Genomic DNA, 15844 nt, shown 5'->3' on the forward strand with positions numbered 1-15844 from the left:
TTGATTAGCTTAGTTTAGCATAAAGGCTGAAAGCAGGGGAAACAGCAAGCCAAGATCAAAAGTAAAAAAGAAAAGTCTACCGACCAACACTGTGGCTGTATGGATGTTAATTGCTGATAGATGTTTTTTTGTTTCACTTTGGACAGAGCTAAGCTACGGCTAAGTAGTATTTCCCAAAATGTTAAACTATTCATTAACTTTGCTATCATGGTTTTGCTAATCATTTTAAGCTTAAAATGGATATTTACCAAAAGCAGAGACTCAGGTGATTTAGCATCTTTCAAAAATGTTTCAGACACCTTGGGTTTTCATCACCCTCTATTTTTTGCCTCCCATTCTCTTTGAATTGATTTCTGGTGCCGTTAATCGCCTTTAGAGCACATTTGTACAAACACAAGCCTACTAACCAATTATTTGGTTTCCCAGTGACACTGAAGAGAAGAAATGTGTTTAGTGTGCTGTCCCTTCAATAATGTGATTCCTCTTTTTCATACAGTGTACCCTCCTGATCGATCCACTAGCCAGCTCCACCACCATTTGTTCTGCGGCTGAAGGAGAGCCAGTGTTTTGCAGACTGGAGTTTTCTTTAAAAGCCTGATGGGGACAGACAACCAGGATGACCTTGACTTCACCCTCATCCAGACTCGGCGTGCCTCAGCCCCGCTAGACAGAGAGCCCTAAATGTAAAACTACAGCTACACATTTTCAATAAACACCAGACCGTTTTCCTCCAGGTTTGACCTTCCCACTGTGGAGTTTGCCACAGCACCGAAGACGCAGACTGAAAATGATATGTTCCCCAGAGTTTGTAACTAACATACCATTCACTGAGGCTTAAACAAGAGGAGCAAATAATGATGCAATTACTTTTAGCCTTCCTGAGCTATGAAAACTCAAACAACACACAGACTCCTAACCAAACCATTAGCATATAACAAGCATTTTCATATTTAATTATTTGGTTGCAAAATTAATTGCAAACATTAATCTTCATATAAAATATCAAATGACCTTCACATTTTTTAAAGCCTGAGGTGATGTCTTCAAAAGGCTCATTTTGTCTCACCAACACTCCATACCCCAAACATGTAACATTTACAATTACGCAGAAAAAACAAGTCCTCACTACCTGAAAACAGTGAATGTAAAGATTCTTCGTTGATAAATGACCTAAATGAGTAATCAATTATTAAAATTGTTGATGACCATTTCTTGTAGATTGAGTATTCCATTAGTCAAATAATCATTTCAGCAATAATTACCATTGGTATAACGATAAAGATAATCTGTGTTTAGGAGGGAATTATCCACGAACACTGATATTAGACATTATATTAGACATATAACTATCATCATTTTTCATTACATCTAACAAATTACCTTTTTCCAACTGAGAACTTTAACTCACATTTGGTGAGAATAGTTACATTATGATACCTTAAATTGCCTTTTCTTTATTCTAATCATTACATTCAAAGGTCGAATTATTAGTGGTGACTCCTATGTAGTTTTCTACCCATGGTAATAATAACAGTGTACCCTTTGGCTGTTAGCTAAGGTAATAATTTCACGGACTGACAGGACAAGCTGCTGCTAAGTTTCAAAATACTTTATTGAAATGATAAAGATATTGATTTGAATTCAAACTATTATTTATTATCTGCTGGTGTTAGTTGTCAGTCAGTATCGTCATTGATTGCTGTCTAGCTACAACATACGGGGCAGGAAAATGACTTGCATGGTAAACTAACACTAGCTGTTTTTGTCTCTTACAAACCATCTTGTGTACAGACTCACAAAATAAACGTTGACACAGCTTAAAAAAATAAATAATGAAAAGGCTGCTAACAGCATTGATCCCGCCCTTGATTTTATGGGGGATGAGTGGGCGCAGGGTCGAGGTTATAGTGACCAGACATTTTATGTTTTAAGGGGGTCATTGTTGCAATGGTGCATTCTGGCTCAAACCCTGAATAACATTATCAATCATATTTGCATTATTAATAGTAATAGAGTGTTAATAACAAGCTGCATGAACTGCTCCATACAATTTAGAGGCTGCAGAGACGCCAAAGTGCTCCACTTCACACAGGATGGGACAGAGGGGTGAATTTGAGCTGTATGCTTTGATACAAAAGGCCTTTCCTCTCCATTTCTGCTGCAACGCTCTTGGTAGAAGTGCTCTTGGTGGAGCACTCTCTAATTAACAGCCAGTAGTGGCTGTGGCTGCAGCGCTTTTCTTGGCAGTCGTGATATATGCCCCTGAAGATAGCGGGGGCATCTAGTGTTGGCCTTCCCCCAAATGCAGATCATTTTAGAAACACCTGACTCATATATTCAGATGATTATGTCTATTATTGCGCTGAAATAACAGAACGATGTGAGACTCGATACCTCTGGAGGAAGGAATCACTGACACTGCAGCCGACACGCCCTCATGTTTGCGTGCCAAAACTTGGCTTTGAAACAGTAAGATGTCCTACTCTGTTTTCACTGAAACTGATCAGGGTAATTTTGCTTGATTGATAAAGGAAAAGAGTGTCACTGGTTGACAGCCTGAATTATTATAAGACTGTCTTCTTGATACAGTTATAACTACAAGTCGTCAGAGTGGCAGCATACCGGTCTCAGCCTCTCATTCAGTTGTGGAGTCAGCAGGTCACATTCTGTTTAATGATAACACTTTAATCCCATTTAATTCTATAATCGCAGTTAGTAAACGGCCCTCAACAGTCAGGGTTGGTGCCAGGGATTTTAAAGCACTACGTATCCCCGGCTTTACAGCGAGTAGGAATGATTTGGCTATATTTCTGTCAGCCCCCCCCCCCCTCTCAGTAGCCCGGGGACAATAAGCTGATGTTGAGATGAGGAGCACCTTTCATATCAGTAGAGACGTTGGCTCACTTTCTTGCCTCCTCTATCTTTTAGAACAAATTGAGAGACGTGCCAGGTAGAGTTACTAGAAGACAGCGTCAAAGTAATCAAGGAGCTTTGAATGCCTGAGAGGGTTTTATGTGCAACTTCAAATCAAAGAGAGCCAGAGTACATTTATTCAGATTTTATTTCACTTTGTAACACCTCCAGTTACATCTGTGTTTGCCAATATGTTACATGAGCATACAAATGTCATCCCCCAGTTTACAGAATGCTGATATTGCTCCCTTTTTTCACCATGTCATCCACAACATTGATTGAGGACCTTCTTTTTATCGCTGACATTTTTCTATCAGCTGCTGGCAATCTATCCCCCATTCTCTCCCTCTCCCACGACTTCTTATCTCGCACGGTCAGATTTCTTTCCCTTTCTTGAATTTGATGTAACACAAAGATTTCACATTCTATAATACATCCAACTGTGGGTTTTCTCCGAGTTCTTCATTCAAGAGCAGAGAGAGGGATATGGAGAATCTCCAATTCTCCATGGGGCTGCAATATGGCCACCCTTCATGCCTCCACAGGCGGCAGAATGTTGTTCTAACAAATCCCCAGATGTACCTCTCATTTTTTTCTCTTTCTGTGAATCCTTTTCACTTCTTATTGTTTTTTTTCTTTCCCCTGCAATAGGAATGCAGCTTTGTGGCTGGCAGAGCGCTCACTGCCTGCCTGTCTTTGAACAGCTTGCCTGCCCTGGGCCTGTCCCAGACGCTGTTCTTTTTCTTTTTTTTTTTTCTGCCCGCCTCTTTACACTAGTGATGAGCAGGTTGTTGCCTCTGAGCAGACTCCAGCACAAAAATCCCGGGAGGGATGAGGGCCAGGAAGGAGCATAAAGGCAGATATGATGCTATATGTGCAATCTCGTAGATGGATCATATTAGACATGAGCACATATACAGTCACACTGAAAAATCATCATTATGACAAGTGGTAGCAATACAAAGATGATTATCTTATACTCAATCATAGTTCTTGTTTATACTGCCCTTCTTTAATGCCACAAGATTCCCAGCATGTAATATCATAAACCGAGATGGTTCAATGAAACACATTCGTTGGATGTGATTCAGAGAGCAGAGCTGGCAGAGGCTCTCCCGTTTTTGTCGTAAGAGAAGGCCTGCCATTGGGTTAATTTATCTGCAGTGCAGTGTATTGATGGAAAAGTCCTATGGACAATAAATCCTGAGTGGTTGTTACAGCATAAAATGATAATAGCCCGGGTGTAGCATCTCCTCAGCATCCCAAAACAAATTTGTGAGACTCACTCTGCTCTTATCGCAGCTACGAGCAAACAAAACGGCGCCTGATGCAGCAGTATGCAAATACTTTTCTTACCGTGTTTCTACATCATGTCAAGTGATAAATGAAGCTAATAAAAGTGATATTCAGCTGAGTGCGCTAACAGCTGAAGAAGAGATACATCGTGCATGTGTGATGAGCCCTTGTCCATTTAAAGGAGTTGCTGTCCCGAACAACCAAAACAATTACTCAATTAATTGATTACTCAATTGACAGAAAATGAAACTGCAACAATTTTGACAATCAAAAAATCATTTCAGTATCTTAATGAAAAAAATATATATTCCAGCTTCTTAAAGCCCCTGAAAACCTTTTTCAAAAACTAACTTCTAAGTATTTATCTATAACATTAAATTCATGACCAAATAAGCAAGAATCAAAGTTAAAGTAATTATTAATTAATAGTTTAACACTCAAAAACTCAGCTAATCTGCTTCATCAGGACTGCGTGGGTGTGGTTTGATCACAATTGATTGACAGTGCAGGCAACATCACACAATGTCATCAGATGTTGATCAAAATGTTGCTAAACTCTGATTAGTGCACGCAGGTCCGTGACATTATCTTTTTCCAGCCGAGCCATACCCACTTACCAATGCGGTGGGAAAAAGCACACAAATACAGAAAAATCTGAAACTCATTCTTTAAATACAGAATTTAAACAAAACTGTTGGAACATTGACAGGAAATGTTGTGCTTATGTAAGACCCCATCACTCATAATAAGAAGCTGATTGAAAAAACACGCTTTAAATGTGAGGATTTGCTTTTGTGTTTTATTTATATTTGTCTAAATGGAATACCTCTGGGTTTTGGATTGTTAGTCGGACAAAATAAGACATTTGAAGATGCCACCTGGGGCTCTCAAACATTTTGTCAATTTATACAAAAGATTATCAACAGAAAAATCATGAATGAAAATAATTGTTAATTGGACCCCTAGTTGGAGTACATATAGTGGTATAAGAAGTACTATGCTTTACTTACACAAACGCACTACGGTGTAAAAATACTACATGTACTGTATATAATAATATATAACACAGAAGTAGGCAAAATATACATGCATACATGCCTGTCATTGGGTTATCATTGCTACTCATGCATACATGTAAGCAGCATTTTAATGTCGTAGCTGGTTGCTAAAGTTAACTGCTTTATATATCTTTTATATTTTATAGTTGTTTACAGTTATAGTTCATATGTTTTGAATGAAATAACTAACTATATGATAACTATAGTCACAGTCAAATAAATGTTGGTGAGTAAAAAGTCAAATCCTTCCCTCTGAAATCCAGTGGTATAGAAGTATTAAGTAGCATAGAATTGTTTACCTCTAGTGCAGTTATTGAGTAAGTACACTGTAAAACTCTAACAGTCCAGTGAACTAGCAGAGCAACAAAGGCCCAGCAGCACCAAAGCATTAGCAGTGACTGGATCAAAAGTGGTGCTAATGAAGGGCAGCACGGAGGGTTTTCTTTGTGTGCAACAATTGTACCAAATTGTGGAAGCTCAACACTTGCCTATTCGAGATAACTCTACACTCCATGAACTTCATTGCCTGGTATAAAGACATCCATTCGGTGGTGGGATTACTCCGACTCAAATCATAAAACTAAGCCACTGAGCTGATTCCCATTTCCCCCAGCAATCAGCTAGCTGGATCTGTCCTGCCTCATGATCCTCTTTCAACAGCAGCGACCTTGACGGATTGAAGCGACACGTCGACATTGTGACACACAGACGCTGGCCTCTCACTCTTGTCCTCCAGAGATGAAACTCTATCTGTCTACAATCATTGGTTAATAGAACTACAACAGCAGGTAGAAGCTGCGGGTTTCCACATAGCTGACAGCGGGTACCATTTTTGGGGTGATTGCCCTCATGGGAGACAGTCCGTCCCTGTTTCAGTGTATAATGGTATGGCCCAATAGGGGGCGGCTGCAGAGTGAAGTCCAGCAGCTTCCCTGAATGCCTGTGACTCATCCATATTGGCAGAGCAAGGCAGATTATTTCAATTAGCTCCAACAAAAAAAAGAAATCCCACGCTGAGGTTGTCACTGAAACAAGGGGCAAAATTGAGCACACTGCTGCTTTGAAGGTTAGCTGTTCTAAAAGCTTTATTATACCCTTCTGCACTAAAACAAAGTTTAGACAGAAAAATGTATGATGGTGATAGTTGGAGGTGGAGGAAGGGAAAGAGCTCCCTCTAGAAGAAGAAGAAATAATTCATTAATGGGAACAAAGACAGAAACAGGAGAACATCAAACAGATTATTTCCCTGCATCCTTATTATTGTTTGCAAGAGGGGGAAAAAAAGCAATTAAAGACGCAACCATTAATATGCCTCACATGTGATTTGCAATGAATATTCTAAGCTATTCTAAGCTTTTCTTAAAAGCTGATGCATATTCTTGACACAAAAAGGAAATAGATTTCAGTCCGTATAGTCCCTGAATTGTAAAAGGAGGAAATTTGCAGCACAAGAATTAAATTAGACACAGCAAATTAATACTAAAAGCTATTCTGCTTAAAACTATGACTCTGGGATCAAATTAGATTCATAAAAAACAAGTGAAACTAACAGTCGTTGAGGGGATATTGTGAGGCAGAGAGAAGCCAATATCTAAATGAATGTTAACGAGCAGAATCCAATTCCGGAGGTGATTGCAGGCAGAGGGGAGTAGGGTGGAGCGAGGCAGGCGAACAGAGGAGATGCATGGCATAATAGCCACTCATCTATTCATGGTAATTGTGTTTCCCCTACTACAAGGACTGGTGGACCTTTCATTTCCTCCTCAGGCAGTGGACGTGATAGAGGAACGGAGGGGTTTGGGGTTGTTAGAGGAGGATTAAAAAGGATGCATCATCAGTGGTCCCTCCACGCTCACGCTCAGACTTCTCAACCTCAGGCCATCGGGCAGCCTCAACACACACTGGTTTTCAAACAAGCCGGCCTCAAACTCAGCAACCAAACAACTGAGATCCCCAAACGGGTAGGATTACTGTTGTCTCACATTCAACTTAACACATTGTTAAACCTTAATGAGGTTAAACAAACGCAACTGGTATAAGTTTGCTCCGAAATTAGATATCAGCCACTTAAAGTCACATACAAAACAAGCAGAGTTCCAAAGTTTACAGAAGATCTTAGTAAACAGGATAACACAAATAGGATCACACATAACATTTGTATTGACAACATCCTCTATATTCTAAGATACTGAATTATAGACTGAATGATTCCCCAAATTAAAGAGCCACTCCAGCAATTTAGTATTACATTTCTGTAAAGTTACGGGACTCACATGAAACAAATTTAAACATGCTTCAAGCATAAAGACAGATAGAGTTTCATTTTTGGCTACTTGGTGGGAAAACGTTGACATATCAGTACCTTAAAAGGCTGATATGCAAACAGTGGCATTCACACATCGAATAGCCATTCACATGTCCAATACTGACTCTTCTTTTAGCTCTGTTTTGATCTGAGGGAATAATCTGGCTCTTTAGTTGCTAAATGCTCCGCCATATTCACCAGCTAGGTGCTAACTTTGTCAGTGTGCCGGTTGGTGCTGGGCAAGTCGCGCATAATTGGGTTTCAGAGCCTTCTTTCCCTCTGAAAACAGTTGCTGCGACCAAAATAGTGAAGTGAGCCAAAACAGTGAAGCTGCAGGCCTTCAAACCAAAACACGCTAAAACACGCTGAGCTATAGAGTTGAGGGGAACTGCAGAGTTGGATGATAATTCTCTGTGGGTTTGTCATGACCTTAACATATTGATTAGAGTGGCAATAGTCAAAATTTACTTTTAGTCCCTACTACATTTCCCACAATGCAACTCAAGAGCATTGCTTTTGTTAGATTCTCCTTGCCTGGTAAACAACCACATCCTTAATACTCCACGTGCCCAGTTTTTGTTGAGATTTTGTAGACTCCCTGCTGCACTCAAGATGACAAAGTGATGTCATTTGAGTCATTTTTTCAGATGTGACAGAGACTCCTCCAGAGTGACGCTGAGTAGCATTCAATGCAACTTCTAAATGGACTTTGGCATGTCAAACTGGTGGCCCTTTAATACTTGCTGTTTTTTTAAATTGAATCTGCCTGGCAATTATGTGACTAATTCAGGAAGCAACAAAAGTGCTAGATGGACAGTGTAGGTGTTTGGTTATATAATCTACAGTCGCTGCCACATGTACAGCGAGTCTGAGGCTCACCTGCTCTAATATGGTGTTGATCCTGTCCACCTCGCAGTCAATCACATAGCGCTTCTCCTGCCTCCTGTCCATCTCCTCAATGATGCGCTTGAACTCTGCTGCGTCTGTCGTGCTGCTAACAGAGCGAGCGGTCACCTGCCAGTTGTTGGCTACTGCTGCCTCCATGATGGCCTGCAGTATAGAGAAACCTAGAGAGGGGGAGAGATGCAGAGAGAGAGAAAGTGACCCAGAGGACTAGACACAAAAGAGACTGGCACACAGCAACAGTTATGCAAGAACTGAGTGGCTGCTAATTTATTCTAGAGAGGTTTATGCTTGAATCCGAAGGTTAAAGGCCATCTCATTACAATCTAAAATAGCAAATCCAAAGTCTGCAGGCCCACTAAAATATTGTCTAGAGTCTAGACTTTGTGTGCCATTGTGAAAGTGTGTGTGAATTTACATTTGCATATTGAGAAGGCAATATCGTAATTAAGTGAAAGGACAGGAATCGTATCTCCATATTATTAAAAGATCAGTGGGTGATGTTATTGCACTTGGCATCAATTAAATTATGGCATTTAGCTCAGCCACATGTAAGCTTTGACAGCGCGGTGAAACACATCGGTGGCCCGTGTCTCCTTGGAGGATTGTGCCAACTCATTTAAAGATAAAGACAATGAAAGATTCATCCAGGCTAGTGGTGGAAAGAGATCATTATGCTACCAGAAGAATGGAGAATGAGCCCTTCTAATGATTAATTCACACGTGAAATATTTTCATTTAACAGAGCGCTCAGAAACACTATGGTCAAATCACATACCACAGAGTGAATAATGTAGTCCTATTTCTGGAGGGATAGATTGCACGTAGCACAAGCTGAAATAAAAATGGCTTAACTTCTTCTCCAATGTGCAACGGGCGAGAATGAACATGAAGGTTATTAATGAAAATCAAGCACACTGCTGGTATTCCATTAAGCCATGGACAATGCAATTGCAAACTGTATGTACAATGAGCTTCTTTTCCATATCTCTATTCATTTTTCATCCTACGTCATGTGGTTAACTGATACAGAAATGGGAAAAAGAACAAAAACCTGCAGCAACAGCAAATATGGGGCACACATTTAGACACTTACAGATTTCATATGACGATTAATATCGTTGCATGTGATTGGGTATTATGCAAATTGTCTGATGCATTCTGAACAGCAGTGGGCAAAGTAAACATTTGTCATATATTTTATTTTACTGAGAGCCATTTCTCCACACAACCTTATCTCTATGAACCGGCTGCAGACAGCCAACAAAGCCAGCATAGAGACCAAAGAAACAACAACAGCCATAACAAGAAAACCACTTTGTGACTCTCTTCATTTCTCTGCTTTTGCATTTCCTTTATTTTTTTCCATTTTGTCTGAATGGTCAAGCAGCCCTTTTTTTTCTTGATTTGTAAATGCTCTGAGACTGCTGCACCGCGTGTGTCTGCACTCCACCAGATGATCTTTTGGCGTGCGGCACAGCAAGTAGCGGAGGCCGTCGCACAGTGTGTCATCTGTCCAGAGGAGCAACGGCATACTGCCTGGAGACATCCGCCTGCCGGACCTCAAGGTTATCTGGCAACCCAGTTATCAGGTCACATCTCCGAGGAGTTCAGCCTGTAGCTTATGAACATAACTTGTACCACAACGCTGAGTTCAGAAGATGTGTTGAGGGCATGTAGAGGTACACGTGTAGTCTCTTTGTGGTTTCTAGGTTGCAGAACTGCATTAAAGTAGCAATACATCTGAAGTGAAACACCGTGGGACAATAAGAATATGAAGGCATGAAATCGTCGAATGTACTTGGATTTTTTACCTGGACAAAAGCCACAATTTCATCTGAGTGAAAACATCTGAAGCTTTTCTGAGGTATCATCATTTTTAGATGAGCACTGCGAGCAGCAGTCTCTCATGTGCTATACCTCCTCACATCTCCCCAACCTAAAGCAAAAGTTACAGAATGGAGGTTTGAATAACATGGATGCATTATTCATTTTCCTCAGGCATATGCTCAGAACCTCACCAACCACAAGCCAGCTGGATAGCATGGCAGTCTTCCCAGCAATAAAAGCCTCTCACATTAAGAGATGTCATGCAGATTAACTGGGTCAAAGTGGTCTCTGTTGGTTTGGGAACTGTCGAAGGTAAAAATGCCAATGAACCATTTAACTCACGGTAATCACATTGGGTGCACGACAAGTCAACATATGGGTTAAAATGATAGTGTGGATATTTGTTTCAAGGCTGCAAGTATCCGTGCAATCACTGATTCCAGTGCTGCTTGAAAGACACTATAACATGTATTTTAAAAGGCATAATAAAATACAAGTGCTCACAGGGGCATGCTCCAGGGATTTCATATATGTGAGTATCTGTAGTGTTCCGTCTAAAAAAAAGTCTGTGCATTTCCAATTTCCATTTCTGAGGTGCAAGAAAAACATGAATTATGATAACTCTATGGGGAAGGAAGGGAACAATGTCCTGTCAATCAGATTAGAATCACAGAGGGCTTTTATTTTGAAATTGCTGATTTGTGCGGTGCTCGTCTCCTCCTGCCTCCGGCAAACCCTGAACTGTGTTGGAACAATTGGATTCATTTAAGATTCACAGAAGATTCCATGCCTGCCTAGTTTTACATTTGTATGGAAATTAAGAGATGGGATCTGGTGGTGGTAAATAGTCCGTCCAGAAATGGATTACTTTTTGCTCCTGTTTTTTTTCTTTCTACAGTCAGCAGAAAAGTTTATGTTTTAGTGATTTGGACTTCAAAATGGAAAATGAACAAAATCCTTTGAGGGCAACTTAATCTGACTGCAGCGACAAGACTGACAGCTCCCTTTTCATCTCTAACAGCAACTAGAAATAATAAATACACTTGTTATCCCGAGCCCCACTGCATAGATTTACATCTGCAAGTCACCTTTCTTGGATTGGATTCCATTTCAGATTCAGCCAATCAATGCATTCAACCTCCCAAACAGCATTGGAGACCCCCATAAATGCTTTTGCTAGTGATATTTATTTGCGACATGGAGAAAAGCTATAAATCCCATCCACCTCTGTGCCATCAGGTGCCCCACAGCTGTGTTGCATCTAAAAATGTAATACCGTCAACTACATAAATTATGGAAGACAACAACAAGATTTCCTTATCACCACCTATAAATCCCCGCTGTACAGATGCGGCAGCAGCATGCAGCATCTTCTGCTGATCATGCTCCTCAGAGCTAATCATGCCATTGAGACAGGGAGCATTTTAACATGCTGCAACGCTCACTGCCGCCAGTCACATTGTGTACTGTAAACAGAGAAACATACAGTGTAGCATAGTACAAAGTGTATATTTGTACACATTTGGTATATATATGTAAACTCAAGACACTCAGGACCCGATATTCATGGTATATACAGTATGTGTGTTGATATTCATACTTAAGTTACAGTGTCTGGTAATTACTGAGTACTTCATGAAGTTGTGACTTATTATGGCATTTTACATTTATATATACTGCAACATTCTTATTTAATATTTCTTTTTTTAAATTCTTCTTATACCACCCTGCAATTCACTACACATATTGTTTGTGTGCGTGAAATAAAACTTTTGAATCCTTTAAAGTAAGTTAGGTAATTAGTGGTAAATAGTGAAAGCAAGTACAGTACATGGTTCAGGTGGGGTGTTAAGTGTGTGTAAATTATAAGTAGTAACAGTACTGGGCTTATAATTGCATTAAAGGTCTCATATTGTAGAAAGATTTCCATATCTTTGTTGATCATAAAGCAGGTCTAGGTTCTATATAAATACTGTGAAAGTATCAAAATGCTCAGGCCACGGAGAAATGCACACAGCCCACATTCAGACACTGTGCCTTTAAATGAGCCGTCAGGACTTCCGTAAGGTTGTGATGTCACAACTATACAGTCACCGCACTCAGCCACGCCCCCAGCAGGTCATCTGCTCCAGGCACAGCAGGCCCACCAAGGACAGGGACGCTCTCATCCACCCACTCAGTCTGTCTGAGTTATTCGACCGCTCTGCTCAGGACTACTCTTCAAGTTTTTGGAGGTTGGTTCAGTTTGTCTAAAATAGCTTGTTTCAGACAGACGATAAACTAAGGGGCTGCATAAAGGGCCAGTAGAAGATAAATAAGGATTTTTTATAACTGTGAATCATGCAAAGCTACTCTACTGGTGTCCCAGGATAAAAATATAGAGCTGAAATGAGCATAATATGGGACCTTTAAGTGCATCATGGTACATGCAGTGGGTTACATTATGTTTGTAACTTAATACTAAATCCACTGTTTTGAGTTAGTAAGTTACATGTACAGTTACTTTATTACATTATCAATTGAGTCCCATTCGATATAGTTCATTGTCTTTTTCGAGCCTCGTGCCCTGTGTCTCGCATTCGGTCCATAGAGATGTTTGCACAGAAGCATCATTCCAGCATCAGTCTTACAGGCTTCAGTTGAAAGAGGCAGAGTTAATATTCGCAGAAAGGAAGTTGTTCTGAGACTGTACACTGGATAAACTATTAAAGAGCTGAGAGGGGGATTGGGAGTGCCAGTGGTTGTGAGATAACAGTGAGGGCAGGCCCGCGGGGGTGTGGGTCCGGGTCTGAATGCATTTTTTTTTTTAATATGTGGAGTGTTCGAGCTAAAACGGGGCGTGAAGTTCCTCATTAATCCAAAACACACACTTGAAACAGCTCTGTAGTTTGTGGAGCAGAGTATAAACGGCTGCGATGGGTTGAAAACTCAATTATTTCTGCGTTTTCCTTTAAATCTACATCAGAACGTTGCGGAGTCTGCTATCAAATCCCGACGGAGCCTAATGACGCCCTGTGTGCTTACAAATCAGAAGCTGTTGCGAATGAGATGTTGTGGCAGCGTAGCATGCAGCGGCTGAGCAAGAGCTGCAGTCCTCCTCTTCGTCTGTGAACCGGATCTTAACAGGATGAGTTTTGAAGCGTCACCCGTGGCGGCTCAGCAGTAATTGAATTGAGTTGCATCTAATCTCATTGCCCAGCTCCTTTGGTTCCCTGCCTCTCATTAGGGTACGATGCAGAGTGTCACTGGCCTCCATCTCTCTCTCTCTCTCTCTCACTCACAAACCCTCTCTCATATCTCACAGCTGATCCAGGCTAACGAGGCAAATCTGAGAGGCCATATTGCAAATTTCTCCAAGCATGCACCTCGGCATTAGCCACAACGGACTGACAGCTTTAGAGCCACAACTGTACCACTTGCTTATATTACAGTGTGTCATTACGCTGTATCATCGTTGGTATTACACTAATCCACATCAATACAAAATCTAATCTACTAATCTAATTAAACAATGAAATGTGAGTAAATAAGTCAGCATCAACTACACTGCGGTAGACCATAAATAGGGGGAACCACAAGCAACTGACTCTACGCTGCTAACAGCAAAGACTGAGAAATGAGTGGCACAAAGAAAACCTGAACTCATTTCTGAAGGATCAAAATCTAAAAGCACACACATGAAAAAGAGGCGGTGGTTGTTGAGCTAACAGTAAACGTGGCTGCTCTCCCCTCTAACTTGCCAATCGTCTGGTAAATGAGGGTCTCTGGCAGGCCGAAACGGCCCGCTGAGCACTGTCCAGTGTCTCAGAGGGTATCAGAAGCAACTGAATTGAAACCACAAAGATAATGGCTTTCACTCATAATTGTGGGGTTGGCTTGATGCCGAATTTAAGGACCGAACACCTGCAGAGAAAGACGGAGCGTGAACTACAGATACCACAGCGATTTCCTTGTAGCCATATGTTGCAACATACCATATTTCCTTAAAGGGTCAGTTCACCCAAACTATATAAAACTATTTATATACTGCATTTTTAACACATGTATATCACTTAGATTGTGGTATTAAGCCGCCACGCATTTAGTTTCAGAAAGTACACAGAAGAAATTCATCTCCATTATACTGGGGTGGAGGCAGAGTTCTTATAGACAATTATTACGGCAAATTAGATCACAACTTCCATCATATAAATATATAGGTGGTGTTTTTTTTGCAATTGGGGTAATCCAGCACTGCAATAAGAGACACTGCCAAACAGTTCAGGTATATGTGTTTAGATTATATGATGTTTGTTTGTACTTATATTATAGTGTATCACATGCATATAAGATGAGGGGTGTAAGAGCCAGCTAAGCACATATTTGGGTTTGGTAAATGAATATCATTGATCGTTTTATGTACATTGTTAATAGTATATTATTTGTGCACTATGCTAAAGTTATGTGTATATTTGGTATCATTATGTGCCACAATACAGGTACATGTATTTTCATTAGTGATAGTGCTATGATGTAGGTTTAGGAAAAGCGTGGTACTAATTAAGATCTAGAGGCGTCTGCAGACTTGGATAGAAACAAACTTTCCCTTGTGTTATAACATGTTAATAGTGTGAAACATGGAATAAGATCTGAGATGTAACTTTTGGATAAGATGTCCTGATCTAAATCAGATCATATAAACCCTCATTCAATATTGTCCCCGCCTCCTAGACTTGTGACTGCACTGAGTAAATCCACAAGAAACTTGGATTTACGGCCACTACAAGTGGGGAGGTCATAAAATAACGGTTGAGAGCTCCCTTCACCTCCCTGCACCGTGCACACTAGAAATGTCTACTTAAAATCCTCAAGCTGTCAAACTCTCACTCTTCATTAACTGCATCCCTATGTACAGTATGTTCTAATTTATAAATATTCCCAGAGATGCTTTGTCTCCACTGTCTTTTGAGGAAGCCAAAATAAATACTTACAGTATTTAGGGCCTGGTGAGTGTTTGCCTCTGGGCTAAGTGTGCTCACAGGGCTCTGAGGATCCTTCCAGTGTTTGTGCAGTGGAGATCAAAGTCTTGGGCTGGAGAGAGGAAGAAGGCTTTTCCTCTCATTAGTCAACTGGCAAAGGCCCACAATTTATATAAAATAGGCTGTGGTTTGCTGGGATTATATGACCTGTGCACTTGACTTCTCCAGCAATCTATATACAAACAGGCAAACAATGTCTGATGATTGATGAAGAACGCAACTGAGGTGCATTTGAGGAAAGTGTTTTACTCCTGACAATTAAAAGAAGACGAAAATATAGACTCAAAAAAGGGCTATTCAACTTATGTTATAGCTGATGTGAAATCAGTATGTGCTCCTCCACTTGTCCCGGTTTACCTCGATGGTAGAAACGCAACGTTCACCGTGAAGTGAATGCCAAAGTGGCCCAAAAGTGTGCAGCCATGGCTTTGATGTGGTGTTTACAGTAGGCCTATAACCAAAACAGTTTCACTGCCAAGAGTTGTCCTAATCAAAAAGACAGCGCATGTCAAATCAAACAG

General features: G+C 40.6%; 1 protein-coding gene across 2 annotated transcripts in view; it reads right to left on the bottom strand.

The window, feature by feature from the left end:
- The window catches only part of gria3b (glutamate receptor, ionotropic, AMPA 3b), a 74360-nt gene that overhangs the window by 26095 nt on the left and 32421 nt on the right, over positions 1-15844 (bottom strand). For both annotated transcript variants that reach the window (XM_070913070.1, XM_070913069.1), the window contains exon 4: positions 8452-8639. In XM_070913070.1, coding sequence (XP_070769171.1) covers positions 8452-8639 — 188 coding nt within the window. The remainder of the gene's footprint in view (positions 1-8451; positions 8640-15844) is intronic.

This window comes from Enoplosus armatus, chromosome 10 (genome assembly GCF_043641665.1).
Source record: "Enoplosus armatus isolate fEnoArm2 chromosome 10, fEnoArm2.hap1, whole genome shotgun sequence".
NCBI classification, from domain to species: Eukaryota; Metazoa; Chordata; class Actinopteri; order Centrarchiformes; family Enoplosidae; genus Enoplosus; species Enoplosus armatus.